Raw genomic sequence first — 24751 nt, 5'->3', positions numbered from 1 at the left:
TCGTTTTATTCATCCATATATATTTTTTTAAACGAAGTACAGAAGAATCTGAAAACGGGCGGGGCGCTGTTTAAATGTGTTGCCATCGGTGCCTTTTCGCAATGTTTTAGTATTTGAAGTCACGCAGCTGAAGAGAAAATTGTTTTAATCAAAGTAAAACCTCAGCAGAAACTTCATTTTCCCCTTTCCAATGAAGCGAAGTGACCCGCAGGGAGGCGCTGTGCGTCCATGCCTGTGCACGAGCTGGGAGTCCCGGGAAAGGAAAGGCAGAGTGATACGCTGCAAAAACATAAAAATAAAATAAAATAAAAGACCAACTTGATAATTAAGGCTTGCATATCCTAGAAAAATGCACGTAAAGATACATGTCAAAATGTTACACAAACTGTTCGAAAAAAATATCAAATTATTCTATCACAAACAAAACTGTGTTAAATCAAGTGTCTGGAAGAGACGAGACGTTTGGTATACTGCTGTAACTGTGCCGATAGGCGATGCGAGAAGAAAGACTACTCTGGGAAGTGAAGGGAAATGTTATAAATGCACTCTTGTTTTAAACAGACAAGGATTTTATTTTGATAATAAATATGAGACTATGATTTTCAAGGTAGACATTCTTCACTGCAGCCGCTTTAACCGTAACCCCTCCTCCTCCTGCTGGTGCCCCCTGGTCTCTCTCTCTCTTTCTCTCTCTCTCTCCTTCGCCACTCTCCCGTTATTCCTCCACAGCCTTGTGCTTCATTCCAGTGCACAAGCCGTGCGAAGCAGACGACTCACACAGCACCAAAGCTGATGAATTCGCTCAGGGAATTCGCCGCTGTCTCTTTATAGGAATACCACTTGATCGTGGACGCACGTGAGTGTGCACATGCCTAGCTCGGACTATACTCCATGGTTCTGACACAAGTGCGGCTATCTTTGCCTCTGCTCCCCTGACCACAGAGACAGTCTTCAGATCTCCTCCAGACGGCTGTTACTTCTTGTTTTTTCATTGACTATCAGCGAAATATTGCTGGAAATATTCTCTGGATGGTGACCACGGACTGGACTACCTGTTTACAGCTGAGACACTCGGTGCGAGGGGAGCGGACTGGAAGACTTGCGCCCGGTGCCTTTTCTCTGGTTTAAAAAGGCACGTTGGAGATTGCTGAAAAGGGAGAAGGGCTGCTATATTCACACATTGTACTCCAAGTGTGTTATTTCGTCCGAACACTCACCTTTACGTGTTTTGGTGAATGGGGGTAACTCTGGTCCTGGAGGCTTGACACAGCTGGGACTAGGACGGGACTGGGTGCGTGGAGCGTCGGATCACCCAGGATTGTATTCCCTCTTCTCTCTCTCTCTCTCTCTCTCTCTCTCGTGGGTCTATTTACATGTCCGACCTGACCGCTTTATGACAATGGATTACTTTCTGCTTTTATGCAGCCTCTTGCTGCCCGTGGTGTCCGCCGTTGAAGGTAAGACATTTCATCTTCATTTTGGTTCAGTTGCGTTGCAGGATGCCTAAAGCATATTTTCCTCCATACCAAATGAGCCAGCACGCATGCTTCTCAGAGGGTGGGCAACGCAGCGGGTGAGGCTCCTGTATACCCAAATTCTTCGTTTTCTGTCATCTCCAAATCAAAACTAGCGTTTCGTTTTCATAGTGGCCATCTGGCTTTTTTTCAGGCATTACAAATGGCATTATGAGCTTTACGCAGCCAGGCGCTGATCGGTGGAGGTTTCAGTACACAATTGTTATGCGCGTCAAGGGAAGCTCATCCATTTCAGTGATACAATGTGTATTCGTTTTTGTTAGATCAGCTTTTGCCGGCTGCTAGTGCTTTCTTCGTCACTTAAGAGAAATTATCTCCACACTGTATCTCATCGGGGAGTCGCGGCTCCAAGCCCCCCACACCCCAGACAATTTCTCCAGGACGGCTGCTTATCCTTTAGGGCTGTATGAATTTGTGGCCTTTTGACATGTGGACTAAGCTGAAAAAAATCAGATTATAGTCTGTTTTGATACTCAGCTCACATGGAAAAGCTGTATTATGATTTTTCTCATTTATAAAAGAAGGCTTGGAAACGCAAAATGCCATTTAGTAAATTAAATCAAATTAACTGTAATTAATTTATCTCAGTATTCATTTCGTGTTTAGTTTTGTTAATGATTTTTTTTCTTAAAGTGGCATCGACTGATTATTTACACATATATTTTATAACAGCTGCTTCCAATAACAAAGCCATCAGTTTAAGTGTTGATGTTTGCCGTGCATAGAATCAGCGAGAAATTAAGTCCCACTCCTCTGTTATAACTTTCCTACATTTTGGAATACCTCACTGTGCTCTGTTTGGGGAAATACAAATAAATATATAGTATAGTTGAAATAAGGTTGGAAGGGGCCTAAAGCGTGAAACTGTGGACGCTGGAGCGCAGGCAAGGCTCCCGGTTGGCTTGTGATGCCAGTAGGAAAGTAGGACAGTGGGCCACTGGCTCACTAAACGCTTTTCTCTCTCAGCTTGTTCCTCGACCTGTCCACACAACGTCTTAAGAGTTTGTTTAATTCTTAAAACAAGTTAAATACGCCTGTCAAGGCAACTTTTTTTTTACTTTGCTTGACAATTTTAAACTTTACTTTAATGCTTAAACATGAGTCATATACAGTGGATAGGCTTCCTATAAACAGTAGATACACACAGGCGACAGTATAAACATTACGCTAAAGGACACGGTAATTTATCCCGCTCCAATTAAAGTTGTGTGACTTATTAAACATTCACAAAACTAAATAATTCCATCATCAACATCATCATCATCATTTTGCAATCTGGCTCAACACCAGTTCACTTGCATTTGATTCAAGTCTACCTCTCTACTCACTTTCACACAGTGTCTTGACCCTTATTTCAGAAAACATCCGTAGGCCTGTTACAGTCGGTGCTTCTTGCTCTTCAATCACAATTCACACTACTGCTTCCTCTGCCAGGACCAGGGGTAAAGAACACACGGGTATCATGAGTTAAAATAGTGCAAAGCTTATCTGATAAGGTTTGTTGTTTTATTGGTATCACTAAATAACAGGGCGACCAAGTATGATATGATAAGACTCCCAACACAGAAGGGACCTTACATTAGAACCAGCAATCAGACTAAAATGCAGTTTTGACGTTGCTGAATAAAAGTGCTGAATTAATTACTCTGTAGGTGGATGGCTGCCATTACACTTTTCTAATACCAGCTCCCCCTGAACAAAATTATTTTGAAATTGTAGTTCTTTATTTTGCTAGGGACCCCCTGGACCTCTCCCAGTGACCCCTGTAGGTCACCGGACCCCAGTAAGGAACCATTGACTTAAAACACATGGCTTGAATGGATGAGTGGATTCTTGTTGTGCAGCAGTCGGGGACTCCAGAGGTAGAGAGAGAGGGAGAGAGAGGGAGAAGGGAATTGAGAGATTGAGGTAGAGACTTAGAAAGAGAGCTTTTCTTGACAATAGTACAGCGAGTCGCACAGGCTTGAAATTGATGAATTTCGTTAGAACAATCTATTCCTTACATAAGTGATACCATAAATTGTACCCGACTGACCTGGCTGGGGGTTTACTAAAGCTTTTAATACAGCCGGATGATTTATAGCCACTGCTGGGACTTCTTTCTGGTATATCTAGGTTTATGGCATTTCAGGGAGAAAGAAACAGCCTGGAGGGGAAGTTACCCCGGCCCCACCGTGCTTTTCTCCGGGTCCCGGGGTCACTCAGCCCGGGTAAAGGCTCTAAATGAATTAATGTTTTCTTTTCCTCTTATTTCTTTTTTCCGTTGTTTGTTCTCATCCACTCTTTAACGGTTAAACCAAACGTCTTCAATCTTGTAAATTTAATTTGCTTTTAATTATGGGGCTATTACAGGGTTTCGCTCGTTTCTGAGTCCTCAGTGGCTGCAAACATCAATGCTAAACAATAATCTGAATCTTTTCACTTCACTTGATTGAACTAATTGGGTGATTTTACTCGCCTCAAATGTGGCCCATAAAAGTACGAGCAGTTGTTTTCCTGTCTTAATGATTGTTTTGTTGCTCTGTGCAAAATAATGAAATACCCAGGTCTCTATTTTTATTCGATAGAATTGCGGGGGGGGGGGGGGGGGGGGGGGGGGGTGTTACAGCTTGGATATTGAAACGTGTCTCTTGTCTGAAGTTCACGACTTCTAATTCCACTCAGGTTATTTTCTTTTTTTTTATTAGATAATAAACTTAATTATGTTTATGTCAAAATGAGAAGCTGATCGTTGCAATGCGGGTGAGGTCAGGCCTTAGTGGGTGTAAGAAAGGCCTTAGCTGTTGAACTTAGGCTTTTATCAGTGTGCTGAGGAGACAAATTGCGTCGATGACAGTCCTGTGTAGCACAGGCGCTGTGGTTAGTCCTCGGTGTAAATTACTTGTGATATAGGGAGGAAGCACGGGTGGGGGGGGGTGGCAGGAATAAACTAATGACACGCAGGCCAGACCAACGAACAGTGCACCCACGACAATGCAGTTTATCTCAGTTTCTTGTCTTAATGCATCCCCGTTGTATGACATTCTAGTTGCTGATAGAAGACATATCATTGGTTCTCATCTAGACTCTACCAGCATGTAAGCATTAGATGGCGTTTCAGTTTAACAACTTCCCAGGTTAGGAGCCATAGCTGGACAAAATTGTGTTCATTGAAAACGTTTGGCGAGTATTTATTATTACATTAACCCAGATATACTTTACTTGATGTACTTTATCCAAAGCCCAGCCTTTTGTAAAACAACTTCCAGTTGAACAACGCTCACCTGGAATAATTTTCTGTCTAAACTTTACGGCGGTGTATTTTGTGGAGTGATTACGTACAACCAGGGCATTTGAAGCTCACATGTTTATGTTTTTTTACGTGGGTGAGATCACACCTCCACAGGAGCTTTCCTGTGCCTGTTTGCAGTTGGCACGTTTCTCACCTAACTCTCTCTCTCCCGGTCTTTCTATAGCAGAGGAAATCCCATTGTAATCAATATTACCAGACATTGGAAGTAAGGCAATGGTCAATCATAAATGGCGATGGGATGGGGACCTGTATAATACCCCCACCCCCCAGTTTGTGATCATTAGGCATAGAGAAAGACTGTCTTAATTTAAGAATAGAAATAGGAAACATAATCTGTCTTCCATTTTATTACATACTAAGATATAGGGCGCAGAAGGCATTTTTAATTCGTAAACTCTATTCCCACAAATAAAAGAAACTTGTTTAGGCCTAAATTAAATTTTAGGTGAGATTATTGTATGTGACTTTTACGGGAATACTTGTTAATGCTAAAGTGATTGTGTTTTTTTCCACCCCTAATAACTTTCAAAGAAACAGCTTAATTGGCGGCTTGTTTGATATGTGTTCCATTTGACATTAATAAAAAGTACAAAATCAAATTTGGGTCTTGTTATAGGTTTGGGAGGGCTGCTTCTTGGTAAAACTCAGTTGACATTGATGATAAAGGGAGTAATGTGGCCATTTTGTCCGACACGCTTGCTGTCCGAAGGCCTTCATTCACCGGGTGTTATTTATGGTCGCAGCAGTCTGTGTGGCCTGAGCAGGACTCACAGTGAAGTTGCAATGTTAAACTTTACTGCAAGAGCTCCTCTACATATCATTCAAAAGCAAACCAATGAACAAATGTATTTAGGGTCTCAATTGAAGTGACAAAGGGAACTATTAGTGGCTGTATGGCAGCTATCACACAGACCATTCAAGAGCCGAGTGGAAACCCACTAAAGAGGCGTGAAAGCGAATTTGCAAAATAAAAGCAAAGTCATTCTGGCAATTCTACTAATGAATCATTCCCGAGGGCAATGTGGAAGTCAGCAAAATGGTAAAGGACTCCTATCTATCTATCTATCTATCTATCTATCTATCTATCTATCTATCTATCTATCTATCTATCTATCTATCTATTAGTAGGTACGTTAGTAGTTGTTTTTTTTAAAGAATGCTTATCAAGCAGAAATACTTGTTTTTTCATAATAGTGAATAAGAAACTGTCGGTGGAGATGTAAACAGGCAGTCGCCTAGGCGCGCACACAGAAACACACAACACAAAGAGTGTTCAAAGTGCCAATTGATGCGGTTTTATTGATCGAGTGATTCAGCGCTACTCAGCCTTTTAAAACCGCAGAATCAGGTTTGATGCGGGAGACTGCCTAGCTGTCTTCTTGCTAGAAGCAATTAGCAATTCATAAGGATATTTATCAGTGCGTCCTGAATCAATTGGCTGTGTGAAGGATGACTTCGCCTCTTGTGCAATAGCCACGAATGCACATTAGGCACAAAGGCTTTCTACTTTTACAACACTAATAACACTAACTGTTAACAACAACACTAATAATATGAATTATTATTATTATTATTATTATTATTATTAATTGTTTTTGTAATATTATCTGTAAGTAAGAATTTAGACTTACAGACATTGAAATCAAATTAGGGTAATTTATTTTATTAGCTGGGAAATAATAATAATAATAATAATAATAATAATAATAATAATAAAACTATTGTTATTATTATTATTATTAGTAGTAGTAGTAGTAGTAGTAGTAGTAGTATTGGTCAACTCAATTTGCATCTTACTATAAAGTCTATAACATTAAGTTATTTTTGCATATCATGTTCATTACATTTTTATGCTGTACTTCCCATTGGTAGTGCATTTGAATTTCCAATACTTGCTCCAGAGTAACAAATTAGCAGCGTAATGCAGATCAATGTCAAAATTCACAGATATACACTTGTTTAAAAGAAGAAACAAACCCATTCAGACATGAAAGAAAACAACAGTACCAGTTCCTCACTTTCAGCACTACCATGGTATATTGACCTCGACAGAGAACCCAGCCAGTCGGTAGGTCATATGCGAGACAGCAGCCATGTTGAACAGATGCATAGTGACTTAGGTTCAGATTGGCGTAAGGCGCTCAGGAAGACATCTCAGGACATTTTGGGAGTTGGGGTGGGATGGTATGGTATAGGAGGAGTTGTGAGGTGGTTTGGTTGGGATGTGGGGCAGATTTGGATCAGAGACCCATAGAGCAGCAGAGTTGACAGACCTTACAGATGCGACTGGCCTGCGGGAGCGCTCATGTGCATGGACTGATGGTTCATGGCTCATATGGCAGTGCGGAAAGATTCACCAAGCTGGAATTTCACATGTAGGCAAGCAACTGCCGTGTCAGGCCTGCTGGGGCCTTCACACACCAGGAAGTGGACAAAGCCATATGACCAGGCCAAAATAATGCAGCAGGGATGAAAATAGAATGATCAGCTTTGATACTGTGGAGTATTTATTGAAGATGAGACAAAATATGACACAGAGGATGGCCTCAAGTCATGTCCATTTTACTGTATGTGTTTAGGGCTTTACAACACAAAGGCCATTTCCAGCTTAGCCTTTGGGGATGACAAAACAGGATCAGCAGAGGCAGAATATAAAACCAGCAGCAAAATTACACAGATAAGAGAAATATGAGTGTAAGAATATTATTATTACAATAATACAATTATTTTTATGGTTGTTAGTGTTAGTTTACAGTAACCTCCAAATGTAGTTAAATCCAACCATATTTTTCAGCTGACATAAATATTAAGATATAGATGTCAAAGGCTGTATTTGTATGTGCATAACAACAACCATGCAAAGCCACTAGTGACAAAACACGAAATGGTTTAATTTAGCCATTTATATAACACTGTAAAGTAAATCTAGTTTGTGAAAAAGAATTGGGCTCCGTACTTGTATAGCGCCTTTCTAGTCTTTTCCACTACATCTGCATTCACCAGTCACACACATTCATACACTGACGGAATAGCCGCCAGGGGGAATTCGGGGTTCAGTATCTTGCCCAAGGACACTTCGACACGCAACCAGGGGGAGCCAGGGTTTGAACCCCCAACCTTCCAATTAACAGCCAACCCGCTCTACCTCCTGAGCCACAGCCGCCTGGGGTGTAGCTCAGGAGATATGAGGATTGTAATTGCAGTTAAATAAAAATAAGGGGTTTTTATGATATTGAGGTGAATTTATGTTATAATATCCATTTTATGTTAATCCAAGTAAAATTGGAGACCAACAATACTTTAAAAAACATATAACCAAACCAATGTAGCTGTGTATAGTGTCGTGTTGTAATTGCTTTAAAGTTAAGTATTTGTGTTCACGGAAGTGAGTAGTGTGTTAGCTTCATGAGAGTAGGTTATTCTAAGACTATTTTCTGGACTATTTCCAAAGCTGTACGTGTGCATGCAGTTTGTGTGTATGGCTGTTTTGTGTATGGCATTTGGGTGTGCAGTCCATCTTGGCATCCGACAGTGGGGCCTTGTGGGATGGCAGGTCTTTGACACACACTGTCGAGAGCAAGCAGAGGAGGGCGAATGTGTCTGGGCCTGCCCACTGCACAGACACACTGCTGGTGTCTGTAGTCAGCCGAGCAGAACAATGGTGAGACACACAGTGAGAGAGAGTGAGGGAGCAATTTTGCCCTCACAGGGAAAGCAAGCTGGGCAGTGCATCTAGGCAGAAGGAGAGTGTATATGTGTGTTTAGGAGGTTACAGGGGTTGGGGAGTGTGTGTGTATTGCTGGGGGTACAGTATTTCACGGTATGTCTGCTCCTCTAACAAGGAGGACTGAATTAAAAATAAAGTCATGTGATGACAGCAGAGAGAAATGGACACACCACCCTTTGTATTAGTCCGTGGCAATAATAGGAACGAAGGTTCAGCTTATTTACTTAAAACCTTTCGCTTAGGTTTCAGACCATTTTCATGCCGCAAAACTTCCTAACCATTTCAGACCAAATAATTGTATAACTGTATTCCCTGAATTAGGTGAAAGACAAAAAGTTATTGACAGCCCCTTACTTGTATATTGGTCAAAACTTATTCAGAACCTGTTCGTTTTTGTCATGGAGCCGCAAAGTTTTATAGCATGTGAGCATGCATGTGTTTGTGTCGATGTGTGACGCATGTTTCACTTTGTTCAGCTCACTCAGACAGGGATGTTCCCCTTCTCTGGTCCTTACTGGACTACATTAATGGCTTTCAAAATACTGATGAAATGTCTGACATAATATTAATGGCCATCAGAGTTGGTGTTTTATAGGCCCTGTCGGCACCTGATGTCCATAAAGTGCAGCTGAAATTACCATGTGTCAAAATGTCCAGATTATAAGTGAGTTGGGACCTTCTCTCAGCCCACGTCTGGTGACCCCTATGCAGAGGTCATGATGGCAGTCTGTTTGGGTGAATTTGTTTGGGGCTTACTCCCCAAGGCTATCTTGTTCTTTCTCAACAATAGCTGCCCTAACACAATCAAGCTCCAGGGGTTATCGTTTTCCAGTGGCAAATAAAAATACACTGGAAGAGGATGTGTATATTTAGAGGGACCGACTCAAACAACTGACCAGTTGGAGACTGGGTCAGAGATACACGCTTGGCTTTTTTTGTCATCGGGGCCAGTCTGCACAACAGGGGAATTGTATATAGCTTTTGCATGTAGGAGCCTGTAGGGACATGTGACAACCATTATGTTGCTCGTCACTTGGCGAGCACAGAGGAGGCAGGGATATTCAAAGGAACACAGGGTGGAGTTTGGGGGAGTAGACTTCTTCTAGCAGCAGTTTGATCCACCTAGGGGCCTCCTCCCACCATTTCTTTATGAGCTACAGAATCTTGTAACAAATTTTGCTGATGAAGCAGAAAGAGATCTTTGATATTTGTCTTTAAAAAATAGCCAGTTACATCTGTCTGGAGAGTGGACGCCGCTGTAAAACAGTTTGCCTTGAGGGGTGAGAAAGTCCACATATCCTGGTTTCACTCTTTGCTGGTCTTGTTAACTGCAAGAAGAAAAGACAGATGGGGGGGAATTTCTTTTTTGAGTTTAGCCATAGCTGGGTAGTTGATGGTGGGACTTTTTGAGACACAGGACCTTGCTCCAGGGCCTGTTCCCTTCAACACCAGAAAAACAGCTTTGTGTGAACACCGATGTGTGATGATAGGAACGGCTTCAAGAGAAAAGCTGAAGTCATGACTGATGTGATGGGCTCAAATGTATATTGTAATTAACCATAATGCTTGTAGGAGAACAAGATTGTTTGGAAAGTGTATATTTTACTTGGTAAGGGGTCTGTGTGAGTGTGAGTGTTCCCATTGAGTGCAGTGTTGGAGCAGGCCGCTATTCCACCTTATTCCACCCCACTTCTCATCCTTGGTGTCAAAAACACTCACCACCTGCACTTCATCTACACTTCAAAAGCCCCGCAGGCAAGAGGAGGGCTCCCCACTTCTATTAAATATTTCTCCCATTCCCTTTTTGTCTTCTTGAGAACAGCGCAGGTTCAACCTGCTGTCTTATCAACAGCGCACCAAATTCACTCTGAACTCCTTAAGCACACTCCCTAGTGCACAGCTCACACACGATGAATCCAGCACATTTCAGTGGCAGCTAGCAACAATCACACGTGACCTTTTGTCAAGACATTTACATAATCCCCATGGTTCCATGCTGCAGCCTCCTGGAGGCACTGTCAGCTGTGGGGAACATTTATTTAACCTCAGCTCAAGTTGAAATGGAGTTTCAGTGACACAGTGACTTTAATGTTTAAGTGAGTGCAATATTTAGAGGGCAATGAAAGGAAGGTCAAACTGGCTATTATTATTAAGGCCAGCAATTCATGGGGGCAATCTAGCAAATGTGGAGGTGTTCCTTTTGGCCTTTTGTGACTCAGATGGCCCTAATACCTGTCCATTTGGTAGGGCTGTAGATGGCAGAGAGCTATAAAGTGATATATGTGTGTGTCTGGGACACAGATACTCTCTTGATGTGTTTTTCCAGGAACAGACAGAGGAAAGGAAGGGAGGCCACCCTGGGTTTGCCATCAGCTTTAGTTAGTTCACAGAGCTGCTGTTTCACTGTTACAATAAAGTAAGTTCTGCAGCAGACTTTCTTCTTTTTGATTGTAAGATGCAATAAATAATACGTTCAATGCAACCTCAACTGTAGATAAAATGTATAATTCACATATATGTAATTTCAAATGTATATTCAGTGTCCATATGCCTGTGTGACATGGCAGTTGTTAACTGTGGATTAAACAGGGATTTGACAACGAGTGCTGTGAAACACTAATTGCAATGAGCCAGATGAAAGCGCCGGACAATGTAGCCCCCCCCCCGTGCCAAGTCAGGCCATAAACAGCTTACCTTCCCCTCTCACACCCTATGGAAATCCCTTATGACATCTCAGCTCACACACACATACAATGGTGACAGTTCCTTAATCAAACAGCCATACACACGCATACACGCATTACCTCCGCCCAATACACAAACCAGACAAGCCCCCACGAAATCCTCACGCATGCAACCACGAGCTTTGTGGGGTCAGAGCCCACATCCACTCACTCCTCTGCTAATGGATCAATCAGCTGGTTCCATTCATTTCATTGCTGTCAGAGCATATCGATCAGCCCCTTTCTCCCCTGTCCCAACAGAGCAGCAGGGGAGCTCAGAGATCGAGAGGAGTAGAAGGGGCTTGAAACATCCAGGCAGTTCAAAGACTCCTCATGTCTTATCCGCTTTGGTTCCCCAGAAATATGGCGTTTTGATGGTGTGTAGCAGTGTGTATGCATGTGTGTGAAATGAAAGAGAGAGGAGGAATTAAAAAAAGATCAAGAAGGCAAGACGTCTAGAGTTTATACATGGTATCTGACCTTCCTTTTACCTTTGCGAGACTGGTGTGTTAGCACTGTGGACTCCAACATCGCAGGAAGGCTGGAGATAGCAGGTGGCGGATTTCAGCCAGTTGCAAGCTCATTCACTTCCAGGGATGCCCCTTTTTTGCCATGAAATCTAAACTGCCCCGCCCTACTCTGCAGTGTGAGCCTCTAGTTTGGCTAGGTGAGCAATGTGTATGACGGGTCCAACTCTCGCCATGCTGCACCCCTCCATCCCACCAACAGAGTCAAAGTCAGAAAGGTTATCAGTTATTTAAGCACCTCAGAGTTGGAGTTGTGTGTGTGTGTGAGGTCATGCAGAGTGAGAGAGAGAGAGGGAGGGAAGAAGAGAGGGTTTTCGTTTTCAAAAGCCACTTAGTTCTGTTTATTGGCCAGCCACTTCCTTTCAAAAGGTGTTGAGAGAAGCAACTATGCAGGCCAGAGGTTGCAGGGAGCCAAGGTCAATTATGTTGTGGTTCGGGGGAAAGGAGTAGAGGAGGATAGGTAGCAGGCGGAAGAAGAGGAGGAAGGAATGTGAAGAGCTGAGGAACAGAGCAGCAGTAGGTTCTGAGACTGTGAGTTCCCCCCGAGCAGAGAAACTGTAATCTCCTGACTTGGACGCTTTCCACTAACCTGTCGTCCACTTTCACACCATGCAGCTTCCTCCCAGATACAGGCTTATGCCTAGGAAGGATGATCAATTGCTCTCCACCAATACCTTTCACCATCTTTTACCCTCAGTCTCTGTTTATTACTCACACATAAACTCACATTGGTCCCAGATGAAAGGTCTAGGCTTTGATGCAGTCTGGAAGGAATCTGTCAGTGTTTTATTTAATGAAACTGACAAGCCAGCCAGTGCAGATCAATGGAAACATTGTGTGACGATTTCAAGATGCAATCTCCTATAGTGTCAAAGTGGGTGAGTCAATGGTAGATGGAATGGAATAATTAGAGTTAAACAAAAAGGCAGAGGGAGTGAGTAAACACAAATCTCATACGAGCTGTGAGTGCAAGCTTATCAATAGCCAAGCGTTGTGGTTTTATTGCTTGCTCACAGTTAAATGTCTGAGAAATTCAGAGCCTTGTTACAGTAAACTAGGTTATCAACAGGAACAAAGCATGGTGTCATTTTCAACATTTGGTTTCTTTTTATAGAGCGGCAAAGTTTACTTTTGATTCAGATTTCATTCATTTAAATGGACAAATATATTTTATTAGAAGAAGTCTGAGGCTGTAGAACCGCAGTGGTTGTTTTGCATAAGTTAATCAGGTACCACCAATTTCAAGGTCCCTGTATGTTTTGTGCCAGCCAGACACCCTAGCGCTCTGGCCTGTCAAAGAGGCAGAACTGAAAGATTCAAGGCTTTCCACCGAAAAAGGTGGGCATTAAGCAAAAATCCTCTGCAGACAAAGCCTCCTTTTAGATGCTGTTTACCTTCCTTTTCTTCACCTCCCTGTCACTCTCTTTGGCCTTGTCCCTTTCCCAGCCCTGCTCACAGCCTATGATCTCTCCGCCCCCTCTCTTTAAGTGTCATTCTCATCCTTTCGTCTTTCATCCCATCCTTTTTGTCCATCGTTCTGCCCGCTGCCCCTCTTCAGTTCCCTCTTCTGTGACCACAGCTTATCACAGTTACAGTAGGTCCTAATTGCAGTATTCTTTTCCTTTCCCTGTTATCTCACACCCTTGTGATATCAAAATCCCAACAGTGACAGTAAGCAGCTGGGAGACAGATGTTATTTACTTCTCAGAGACCCTTTGTTGTTGCCCACTACTTGATAAGGTCTTGACTGTCAAGATGACTTCCCCTATTGTATATGGAGAGAGGAAAGTCTGCAGTTGAAAGGCATGACAAATGCACACCATCTCCCCTCTTTCCACTGACTGAAATTGTTTCCTTACATGACAGGTCTGACATGCAGTTTTCTTTCAACATGTCATTGTCGCCTGCGGCTTTTTTTCGCAAAACATGTTCCTTGCCTGTCAGCTTGGACAATACAGAAGATTAGTGCAGAAGGAATGGCTACAAAAAAGAAAGGCTGGGTGGGTAGTGGGTTGTAATGCAATATGTTGCTTTAGGTGGCAGAGGGTGCCTAAGTGGGAGTCGTGTGAGGTGTCTGGGTTTTAAATACCTCAGCCAAACAGCTTAGAGTGTGAAAACAATCGGCAGAGACATGAAAGTGTGAGCGAGAACACAGACACAGGGGTCAGATAACCCCTGGCCAGATGGGGATGGTCATGTGAGCAGGGGAGAAAGGTTGTGGGGGGTTGCAATGTTTATGCCACTATGTCAGGAAAGGGATACAAAAGCATTACCTCCTGTGCCACGTTTGGCCTCTGTAAATCCCCACGGGTGCAGATATAAAAGGGTGGTGATGATTAGAGATTCAATTTGGCTTGCCATCAATCAATGCCATGAAGATAGACAGGATCGCTGCCGATAGCCCATCCTTGCAACCAGATTGGGTTTGTGCCTCTTGGGATTCACGCCTTTTTTTCACGCTTTGTTAATTAAGCGACCAAGCTGCCCCTGCACTTACTTATTTATGAATCTTGGCTTCGACTGGTACTGGAGACCACTTGGTCTCCCCTAATTAGTCCCTCACTAATGGCCCTGCTTCCAGACAATCCATATAGTCTCAATCCAGACCGTCGACCCCCATTCTGTCAATGCACACACGGAACCATAACACCCATATGACCTTGACGGTACACAATCCACGTTGTCTGGTGTTGTGTTTCTGTGGTACTGGATAAAGTGCCTCACATGGGATAATGAGGCAACACTTAAAAAAATCAATTTCCATCTCCGTCTGTCTAAGTAATTCCTCACCTGTTCATTAACCCAAGAATAGAGCAGCCCGGATGCGTTGAGCCTTGACAGTCATTAGATATGGAAGAGAACCTGAAGGAACAGAACGAAAGGGGGGGGGGCTCATGTTGGTGAAATATTAACACTTTCCCAGAGCAGCAAGGGCTTTACAGATTTAACTTTGTCATGATTTATTGATATGTGTCTCTTCCTTTAAACAGGGGCTTGTTTCAAGCATAGGAAAACAACAGATGTATACTGTTGCCTTCATAACACCTTGTCGAGTGAAGTATGCCAGTAGACGTAATTACTATAACCCCAATCTTATAATTACTATAACTACCAATCAGTCCAGCAAACACCCTGCCCAAAAGCCTTTTTCCCTTCCTTTCAATGAAGTCACTGTTCAGGGTCAGTAAGCCCATCCGCTGTGGCCTTGTGTGGTGCGGTTTGAATCCCATAAACACTGGTCCTGAGTCAGATTTACTGGCCAACGGCCCTGGGGATTCATTTGTATTCTACCCACTTTGACTGGTTCAGGGTCAGGGCCGATGACTAATCAAGTCGGTGCTGATCCACACCCTGTGGTTGGAGCATTACCAACCCCACCTAACTCACTTGGACCACCAAGAGGTCTGGCTTGTGTGTATGTGCTTGTGTTGAAGGTAGATGGAACACATATGAGCTTCATGGAAACATACTGATATTTTTAGTACATCTCATTTCAGTGTCTCCAGTTGGGGAGAAAAACAAACTTGCACCTCTTCGTTGTTTATTCCCTTTGGATTGTGTTGCCACGGGCCACAACAGAACTGAACCCAGCTGAACACTTGTGCTAATGGGTGAGCTTAGGCATAAACACTGGGATTGTTATTTTTTAACTAGCTAAGTTCGCCGGAGGCTGTGTTATAAGGATCACAATAAGGCAGGTGGGTAGGTGGGGGAAACTTCTGGGTGAGTTATGAAAAAGTTAACCATTTCTTCTCTTGGACAACCCTGGTTCAAAACAAGATTCCTCTTCTTTGTGTTTACTTGAATTTACACATATATGTCCATTTTCACATGTATGTTTGAAAAGGCAAAAACAGTAGTAAAAAATTGTTTCCCTGATTGTTGTTCCTTTCATAAGTACCTTCAACCCAGAACATTGTTGTCCCTTCTCTAGTCTTTTTTTTCCACTACTAAGCACACATCAGCCCCTCTTGTAGTCAAATTATTCAGATAATATTAATTCAAAACAGAGTGGGCTGTCAAAACAGCAATGGATAATGTTTTAAATGAATATTGACTATAACGTGACCTTTTTAACCGATGACCCCTGCAAGTGTATGAACAAATCAGAATACTCATGCACACGTGAACACGCAGCTGCTGGTGTTTGCCGGTGATAGCATGGCACCTCTATAATACTTTTGTGATCCTGTTGAAATTCCCGGATGACCTTCTGTATCCCTGCTCAGATTTACATCCATTCAAGATGAAAATCCATGTTTTAGGTACAGGAAAATATGTATATGTGTATGTATATGCCCAAACATGCACACTATGTGTCAGCACATAAATCAATATGCGCCCGGCATCCTTGTGGCTACAGTGGCTATTTTGTGTGTGTGTGTGTGTGTGTGTGTGTGTGTGTGTGCAGGTAGTGGTGCTGTGGGGGTAATTGGTGACACCCTCTACTCCAAACTGCCAACTTTAGTTACACAACAATTAAGGCTGAATAATATATTAGCCAAGGTAGGCCATATTCCCCCTACATATCGCAAGAGAAAGACAGAGGGATGGAAAGGTAGACAGATGACAAAATGAAAAATATCCACACTATATATCTTCTATAGAGATAAAAACAAGCTAGAAGAAAAAAGATATTTAACCCAGAACTGTTCCCTCCCTAATCTCATTTGTCATCTACATCATTCAGCCAAACTGTCAAACTTCAACCTACCTAACTTCTTGTTTAGATAGTGTCCCTCTCTTACTCCCTTGTCCTGATGTACTACCAGCTTTTTTGTTTAGATTTATACTGCTGTTTAGGTGCTTTAAGGGCAACAGGACACCTTCAGATGAAAGAGGAATCGAGGCATAAACTCTAGGCCAGCCAGCTGGCTAGGGTTTAGCAGACCTGCTGGAGTGTGTGAGGGTCCTTGGGCATAGATCGCTGATGCAAGTGGCTCTGTAATCATGGTGCGATTATTTAGACATCCATCTTACTCGGACAATGACAGGTTGAGTTTCTGTTTGTGTATGTGTGTGTTAGAGAAAGACGGAAAGCAAATTTTGTCTGTGTCTATGTCTTCCTGTGTTGTGTGTATGTATGTGTGTGTGTGTGTGTGTGTGTGTGTGTGTGTGTGTGTGTGTGTGTGTGTGTGTGTGTGTGTGTGTGTGAAGCATTGCATTTTGGGACTTGTGTCCTTGCCAGTCTGGCTGTTTCTGTGCATGTGTGTATGCATATACAGTATGTGTCCAAGTGTGTTACTAACCACTGCACAAATTATTCTGTCTTTCGCTGTTGTTGCTGTCTGGGGTCCTCTGTGTGTCATGCCAATGCACAGAGGTCTTTACGTAATTGAAGTGAGCCCCTGAAAGCCCCCCGCCATATGGACCCCAGCAGCTTTGGAAGTCTGTCCATCCATCAATTTCTTTTAATTGCCCAGAGCCAGGATTCTGTGCTGTTACTATCTATCGAGTGGTTTCTCCATAGGTTAAATACATTAATATGTAATAAGGTTTGGGACCATACCAATCCCTGACCATGAGATTGACCAGAAAATTCTGAGTTGGACTGAGAACAGGTATAGCTCATTATTGTCATCTCCATTTGATTTACATCCTCTTTTCCTCCACTTTCTTTTTTATATTAAAGTGTTATATAAAGAATAAAATATTTATCAAAGCTACTACCAAATTTCCCATAGAAACAAGGTGCTGCTACTTCCACCTCCTTTTTTGTTTTTAAGACTAAAGATATATGACCCCAAAACACCCATCGTCGTACTGAGATCATGTTGTTGAAATTGTGGAACTAGAATAATGTTTTGCATTGTTTGCAATATAAAGGTCAATATTGTTTTGTTCCATAAAGTTAATCCCCCTGTGTACTTTAAAGTTATACAGCCAGTCTCCTGGAATCTGTGTGGCACAAAATATGAAGTGCATTTTAGATAGATAGAGGTTGTCAATCTTCACAATAGTGATTTTGTTTTTTTATGGTAATTATACTAATGTTTTAAAATAAACATGGTAATAATTTATTGAAGCAATACAAAAACCAGAAACGTCTTCTCCTCTCCTATTTTTTCCTTTATATTGCAACAAACCTCTAGAGTCACATGAAATTTTTGTTGCGTCTGTAGCTGTAGCTGATGTTTGCATTTTATCATATCATCTTGCAATGTTGGCTGTCTAGAAACCAGAGCTTGTTGCTACACTTGCAAGAAGCCACTTTGCAGGACTGTAAGCTAAATGGCTAAAATGTAAATATAAAGTACATGAAAGGTCTAGTAGATATTAGCATTGACATGGCCATGTTTAAAGCCTTTTCTGGATGCTCTCGCTATGCCTGTCTCCTGGCTGGTTCATTACTTGTGCTTTTAGCTGCTAAAGAGGCAAAGTCCATTTGCACAGAGGAGGTCTAACAAGTCGAGTTATTACAGCAGCCAAGTGTGAGATTAATTAACTCAGTGGCGATTAAGAATGCAGGGCCGACGAGAATCTCGGTGGAAGCAAGGGGAGGAAAAAGAGAGAGAAAGAGAGAGAGAGAGAGAGAGAGAGAGAGATAGTGTGAGAGAGAGCCTCCACTCTAAAACAGATCAATGTGATTAATCTCACCCAGCCATTTGTGGGTATGTGGCATGTGAAAAAAAAATAGCCATAAATAATAATGATCTCTCCTCTGCACCTCTTACTCTAATTTAATGAAGCCAAATAACAAATAAACACATTTATCTGCCACCACCAGCTTCAGAAATGAAATAAAAGCCTGGTCCCTAAAATAAATATATAAACCCTTTTCAGTAATCAATCCACAGCTGTTTGTCATTATAGACAATTAACCGTTGTTACACAGTACAAAGAAGAATGAAAAAACAGCAGACAGAAATTAGGTTGTATCCAGCTATTCGTGCAAGAGAGCAATGTTGCCAAGGTTTTGCGGGGTGAAAAATTGAACCACTTCACTCCAAAGCTCCAAAGTTGGTTAGTTAGTTATAGCCAGCGAACACACACCTAGGGATGAGGAAATGATAGAGAAGAATGGGAGTGGTAGCTGTTTGTGTTAAGGAGACACTCTCATAAAGGCAGGAACAAAATAGAAAGAGAAAGGACGGAAGGAAGGATTTGTGAGGGAAAGAGAAAGGACAAAACCAGCCGACCTGCCTGGTTTACCTTGCCCAGTGTTTTATATAAACACTGTACATGAGTGCATCAGGGCCATTTTTCCTGTTCCCGTTTGTAGTAGCAAAGTTGCATGCTACATTAAGATTTTAACTATTTTACATAAAGCGTCACTCCCCAACTTCTTTGTAATTGAGTGTACAGAGAAAGAGATATCTCTGCTTTTATGTGGTCTTTGTGTTGTGGATTTGCGTGGCTGTAACAGAAAGGGTGTGTGCGTGTGTGAGACTGTCTCAGTCACACAGGCCCGCAGAGCCCTGACCTGGCAGGTTGCATTCCTGACTTCAACTGCCCTAACCTCTCTTTTGTTCTCTGTGTCTTTGACCTGAATGGATAATGACTGGGCAAGCAGGTAAACCGTAACAAGGCCTCTGCCGATTTAACGAGCCGCTGTGAGAAACAACAGCCCGCCTGCAGGGTTTGCATGTCACCTGGTCCTCCTTATCCTTCCTTTTGAAAAGCGAGGACAGGGGAGTGGGGTGTGATGATGTGTATGTGTGGTGGCGGAGGTACAGTATAATTACTCATCTACTAAAATTCCCCATCTGCCACTTTTTCTCCCTTTCTTTTTTCCCACCCTTCTATTTTTTTCTTCCTTATAGGTAAACGAGGGCATACCTGGGAAATTAACATGACTGGCGGTGATAATTGACTTGATAATTACCCTGCAACATCTTCATAAATCATCAGCGGTTGCTCGGTGAGCCAAAAGACGGCTTTAAATATGTCTAGCTGGAGTCCGCACTAATAGGGTAGTCCCCAGCTCCTATTTTGGTTTTGTTTTTTGTTTATCCTGTCTGTGCAAGTTTCCGAGGAGAAGCAGAAAAGAAACAAGCCAACTTCAAAGGCTTTTGGTCTCTACCACCGCAGTATTTTTTAAACTGTTTTAAAGTAATTGGAAGCCACTGGCATGCGGAAAATGTGAACCGCATTGGGGCTTTGCTCCTCACTGCAGACGGACAGGCAGCTGTTCCGGGTGTAACAGGAAGTAGCTAAATTTAATAAGATTCAGCATGATCATTACATGCTGCACTGGAAGTGCATTGTAAGTTGATCTGATATGTTGGCAGATGACTGTATTAGGAGAGACTGTATTAAGAGAAACAATGGTAGAGGGACAGAGAGAGAGAGAGAGCAAAAGAGCGAGAAAGAGACAGAGGGCATGTGTTTGTGAGAGAGACTCAGTGGCTATTGAAACAGAATGGCAAAGCTGGGTGCTAAGCCCTTTTCTTGTGGTACTCAGCCATTCAAAAAGCCACGGCTTTTATTCAATGCCCGGTTCCAGCTCTTTCTAGGCTACACCCCCAGTGAACAAACAGGATTTGTGTGTGTGTGTGTGTGTGTGTGTGTGTGTGTGTGTATGAGTCTTAATAATATGTCTCATTTTCTAATTGTATGTGTGTTGGTGTTATTATTGTTAAAATAATGTATTATGCATAATGTGTATGCATTAGCATTATGTAAGTGTACAGTATGGGTTTGTGTTCCCATGTGATTGAGTTCTGTTTGTTGAGTCAGCCCATGCTGACACACAAAACTGCCTGAAACCTGCTATTAGAGCAGTGAGGTAACCGCTCACACAGAATCTGACTGCACAGGCAGCACAATAGCCCACCTCCCATTGAACAAAACTGTTGTATGTGTGTGTGTGTATTTGTTAATGTTTAATGCTTCTAGTGCCTCTGAGACACTCAGATAATCACCAGCTTCCACCCATACAACCAAACACCCATTCATTCACACAGGTGAGTGTGCATGCACACACTAACACCATTCTCGGCACCAATGAAATGTTTCTATTGAAATTCACACATAGCTCCCCAAGGACAAGTTGCTGCGATCACATTTTCATATGTTTGGTCCCAGAATCTGTGCTGCTATCTTCTACACAGTCACAGTGTTGTGAATGGACACCCTGGTTGGCGCAGGGGACAGGGCAGTGGAGCAGAGGAAGGCAGGAGGGGACAAAAGTAGGAAGAAAAGGACTTGAGAGGAGAACAGCAGAGAAAAGAACAGCAGTGAAGTAGACGATGGCTCCCTGAGCTGCAGTAAGGCAATGAGCAAAAAAAGTTCCCATCAGGCTACATGTAAAACACAGACACTTCAGGCAGACACACAAACATACACATGACATCGTAGACGTCTACACACACGTTCACACACACACACATACAGTCTCTGAAGGCCACTGCATGTCAGCATGCCAAAAACACAGTGGCAATAAAAGAAGTGCAGGGGCTGTGGGGAATACAAGAGAGCATGTACCAGCTCTCCATCTTCTCCTCTCCTTCCTTTTCTCTCCTGTGTTCACTCCCATCTCCCTTTGTTACCGTGCTGCCCCCCCTTGCCTTTCATTCCCATCTCTTTCTCTGCTTTGCTCTCCCTCTCTCTTTGAGAATCTCTTCTTTTCTCTTTCACTCCCATCTCTTGCTCCCCCTTCCCTCCCCCTGTCATTCCTTGTCTCTTCCCCTTTTCCTCTCTTTCTCTTTCTTCTTTTACTGAAATCTATGGAGACTTACAAGCAAAGCCGGTCTAAATGAGTGTGCCCTGAATTACTTTTTTTAAGTCACAAGCAACCACACCCAAAGCTGGGAATCTCTCTCCCTCTCTCTTACTTTCTCTCCTCGCTCGCCTCTCCCTTGCTTATCTCAACAAATAAACCCATATTCAATAGCTATCTCCTTTGTGCTGTAGCTGTGTCGTGCTGGGAAGTAATGCATTGAAAATGTGGGTCATTTGGCACATATTCGTCTATTTTCACATTGTTCAATCCTCATTCATTGTTTTTGTATCTGGCGTGCATGTCCTACTGCAGTCAGTTTTTCTACATGCTCGGTTTTGGAGTGACTTACAATCACTGAGCAAATAGAGGTTAATTTCCCTTCTTAAGTACATTTGAACACACTGACTTTGAGGATCAGACCTATGATGTTTTAGTTACAGTGAGGTTTCTATAACTGCAAGGCCACTCTCCAAAGAAGTCTTTGCTTTCACAACAGGACACAAGGAATCTGTAGAAATTTGGCTAAGGGGGTCGATGAAGGTATGCTTAAGGGCAGATTGTTGGCTGCCAAAACCTCACTGGCAGACTGGATATGCTAAATGTGAATTGGATGAAGTTAGTGAGTCATGACACTCACCTGTCACATTGTTAGCTTGCACCACTACTACCCAAAATCCCTTCGAGAGGCAGAGGTGCCAGTTTCTGCTCACAGACAGGCACATACGCACAGACCAACATCATGCTGGGATGCTATCTTCCTTTCAAAAAGATAGATGGATAGCTAAATGATGTTTGCCTCTCACACATGCATGCCTCCCTTTGATTCATTTAAATAAGATTGTTGAGTAAGAATTAAGCTTATTTCATTGCATCTTTCCCTCTTCTTGTTTGACCTTTGAGGCACTTCATATTTACTAGCATCTGTGCATGATTCTTATCAGGTTTGCAAGGGCCGTTTTTTCATTAGCAATATCCACTGAGGAGTCATCAGAGTAGTCCGCAGGTTTGGCCAGACAAAGCAGCAATTCAAAGAATATCTGCACGGCTTTATCTCACTGAGTAAATTAGTCCACCACCCCCGTTTTATGCCTCTCTCTTTGTGGATGAACATATAATGAGGCAATTGTTGAATATCAGTAACAAGCTTTAAGTAAATGCCAAAGCACATGGAATATGAGGGGGATACATAAAAAGACACGTATCAGTTTTAGAAGATGTGAAAGAATATTTTTTTATGCTAAACTGTGGTTGCATTAAAGTAAGGAATATTTTTGGGAATTGAAGTAATGATCTTTTTCCCCATCTACTGTTATTTAGCAGATTGTTTCAGGTCAAGAGAATGTTAATTTTTTTGAAAAATAATGTCCTTTTTTAGGGCTTGCATACAGTAAATTGTCTGATAAACACAGACTGCTCTTCCGCTCCTTCTACTGTGGTGCCCTCAAGCAAGGCTTTGAATTTTGCATACAAAGGGAGTATTGCCTGAACAAAAGAGAGAGTGCATTTTTTACAGTGTATGATATAAATAGGTATGGTTGAAAGCTAGGTAATGGTGAGGCTGACATTAGGAGGCGTGTTCCCTGCTTGGTATGTGTCAAAGAAGTATTTTTATAGAAGTTAGAACTGTGCACCTATGGCATTCATGTGTGGTGTATTTGTATGCCTTTCGTCTGCGTGGCAGACGAGTAAATCAATCAGAGTTAGCTGCGGAAGCAGTACACTATATTGTTTTTTAAAATCTGAATCATATCCCAGGTATTGCTACCCCCCGGGGAGCGTGAGGTGAAACTAAAATCAACAGCTGTGATGGCACATCAAACCCAAAAGCAACACAAATAGACAGCGAAATTACTCTGTCTCACTTCCTTTCTCACTCTGACTAATACAAACATACACACGTGCAAATACCCACAAAACTCGACAAGGAGATCCATATTTCCATATGCAGATCCTTGGGGCAAAAGCGAACCTGCTCCTCGCATGCTTGTTTGCATTTTTCAGTCGAAGTTAGCTGAGTCATTTGCTAGGAAATCAGATGATGGCATCTAGGCGTCTCACGCAGAGGCATACACTGCACAAGTCACCCCGTGCCTGGATTCAGCAATCTAATTCATGACAAGAGTGTTATACATAAACAGTGTTTACTGTCAGCATACAACATTGGATTTTATTGCTGAAAAAAAAATCTAATCCCAGACTGAATTATGAAATGTTGTAAAACATAGAGAGAATTTCCAGGAAAGTTTGTAAGTGAAAAAATCACTTAATTTATGATAAAGGTTGAGGCAATAGTTTCCATGTTAGGTGATGTAAACATCCCGTGTCCCCACAGTAATATGGTTCCGTGCCCATTTCCTGGAGGTGGTTAAACACAGACAGACTTGATGCCCTTAATGTAATCATTTGCAAATGAGGAACATGCCTTTCCAAAATGAAATGTAAGGGGTAAATGTGACACCACACCTTATAAAATCATTGCTATAACTAAACTAAAAAGGAATTTGTAGTTTTCAGCGCAAATATCCTCATTTACTGTAAATGTAGGATGTATATTACCATTTCATATGATGCCAGGATCAAATATGTGGAGTCATGACTGGTTTCCAGTTAGAGGTGAGTAAAAGCACCGGCAGCCTTAATTAGACTTCATATGACAAGGCCAAACATCTCAGTGCTGTAAATCAGGGGATAGGATGACTCCCTCAGAGGAATATTTTAATGGTGAATGAAACCCAGTAAACTTCACGTCACACAGGAAAGCATGACAAAACAAAACAGTGGTGGTTAGATCTTCTCAGACAAAGGCAGAGAAATGTTATTATGTCACCATGGTCAGCATCAGCAGTTTTGTGGAAGCAGCACATGCAAGTAAAGAGAGCTGTCTATCTATTGAGTAAAGGGGCAGGGAGAGACATAAAGATAAATGGGCAATGTTATGGACAGTGAACAAAAGCTTTAACATTCCCTTCTGAGAGCAAAATGTTAAGTGCAGCTTTCATGGTAGGGGAAATGAAGCAGTAACTAAAAGGTTGCAGGTTCAAAGCTAGCTCAAGCATTTAGCTGAAAACACAATCTCAGTCAGCTATAAGCTAAACTGCATGTCTTGGGCAATCTGCTGTACTGTTATTATATCAGTGTTTTAATTTGAACAACAACAACAAATGCTGATAAATCTAGCTACATTAACAGGAGCAAAGATGGCACTCACACTATTGAGGATCCCCACTGAACCTTTCCTTAATTGGAGTTTGAAGGTAATCTAAAGTGCTTATGTCAGAGAGCA

General features: G+C 42.3%; 1 protein-coding gene across 9 annotated transcripts in view; it reads left to right on the top strand.

The window, feature by feature from the left end:
- Positions 1 to 734: 734 nt before the first annotated feature.
- Positions 735 to 24751, top strand: part of LOC119900577 (ephrin type-B receptor 3-like) — a 60864-nt gene continuing 36847 nt past the window's right edge. For 5 of the 9 annotated variants that reach the window (XM_038715665.1, XM_038715658.1, XM_038715655.1 and 2 more), the window contains exon 1: positions 736 to 1457. In XM_038715665.1, the coding sequence (XP_038571593.1) occupies positions 1394 to 1457 (64 nt within the window). In that variant the 5' untranslated portion in view covers positions 736 to 1393. Of the gene's footprint in view, positions 1458 to 24751 lie in introns of all 9 variants that reach the window. The other 4 variants (XM_038715664.1, XM_038715656.1, XM_038715660.1 and 1 more) reach the window with 1 other exon arrangement.

Source organism: Micropterus salmoides, unplaced genomic scaffold, assembly GCF_014851395.1.
Source record: "Micropterus salmoides isolate LMB-PRFRI ecotype aquatic unplaced genomic scaffold, ASM1485139v1 Ms_hic_scaffold_13, whole genome shotgun sequence".
Classification (NCBI taxonomy): domain Eukaryota; kingdom Metazoa; phylum Chordata; class Actinopteri; order Centrarchiformes; family Centrarchidae; genus Micropterus; species Micropterus salmoides.
This window is presented reverse-complemented; position numbering and strand designations above follow the sequence as displayed.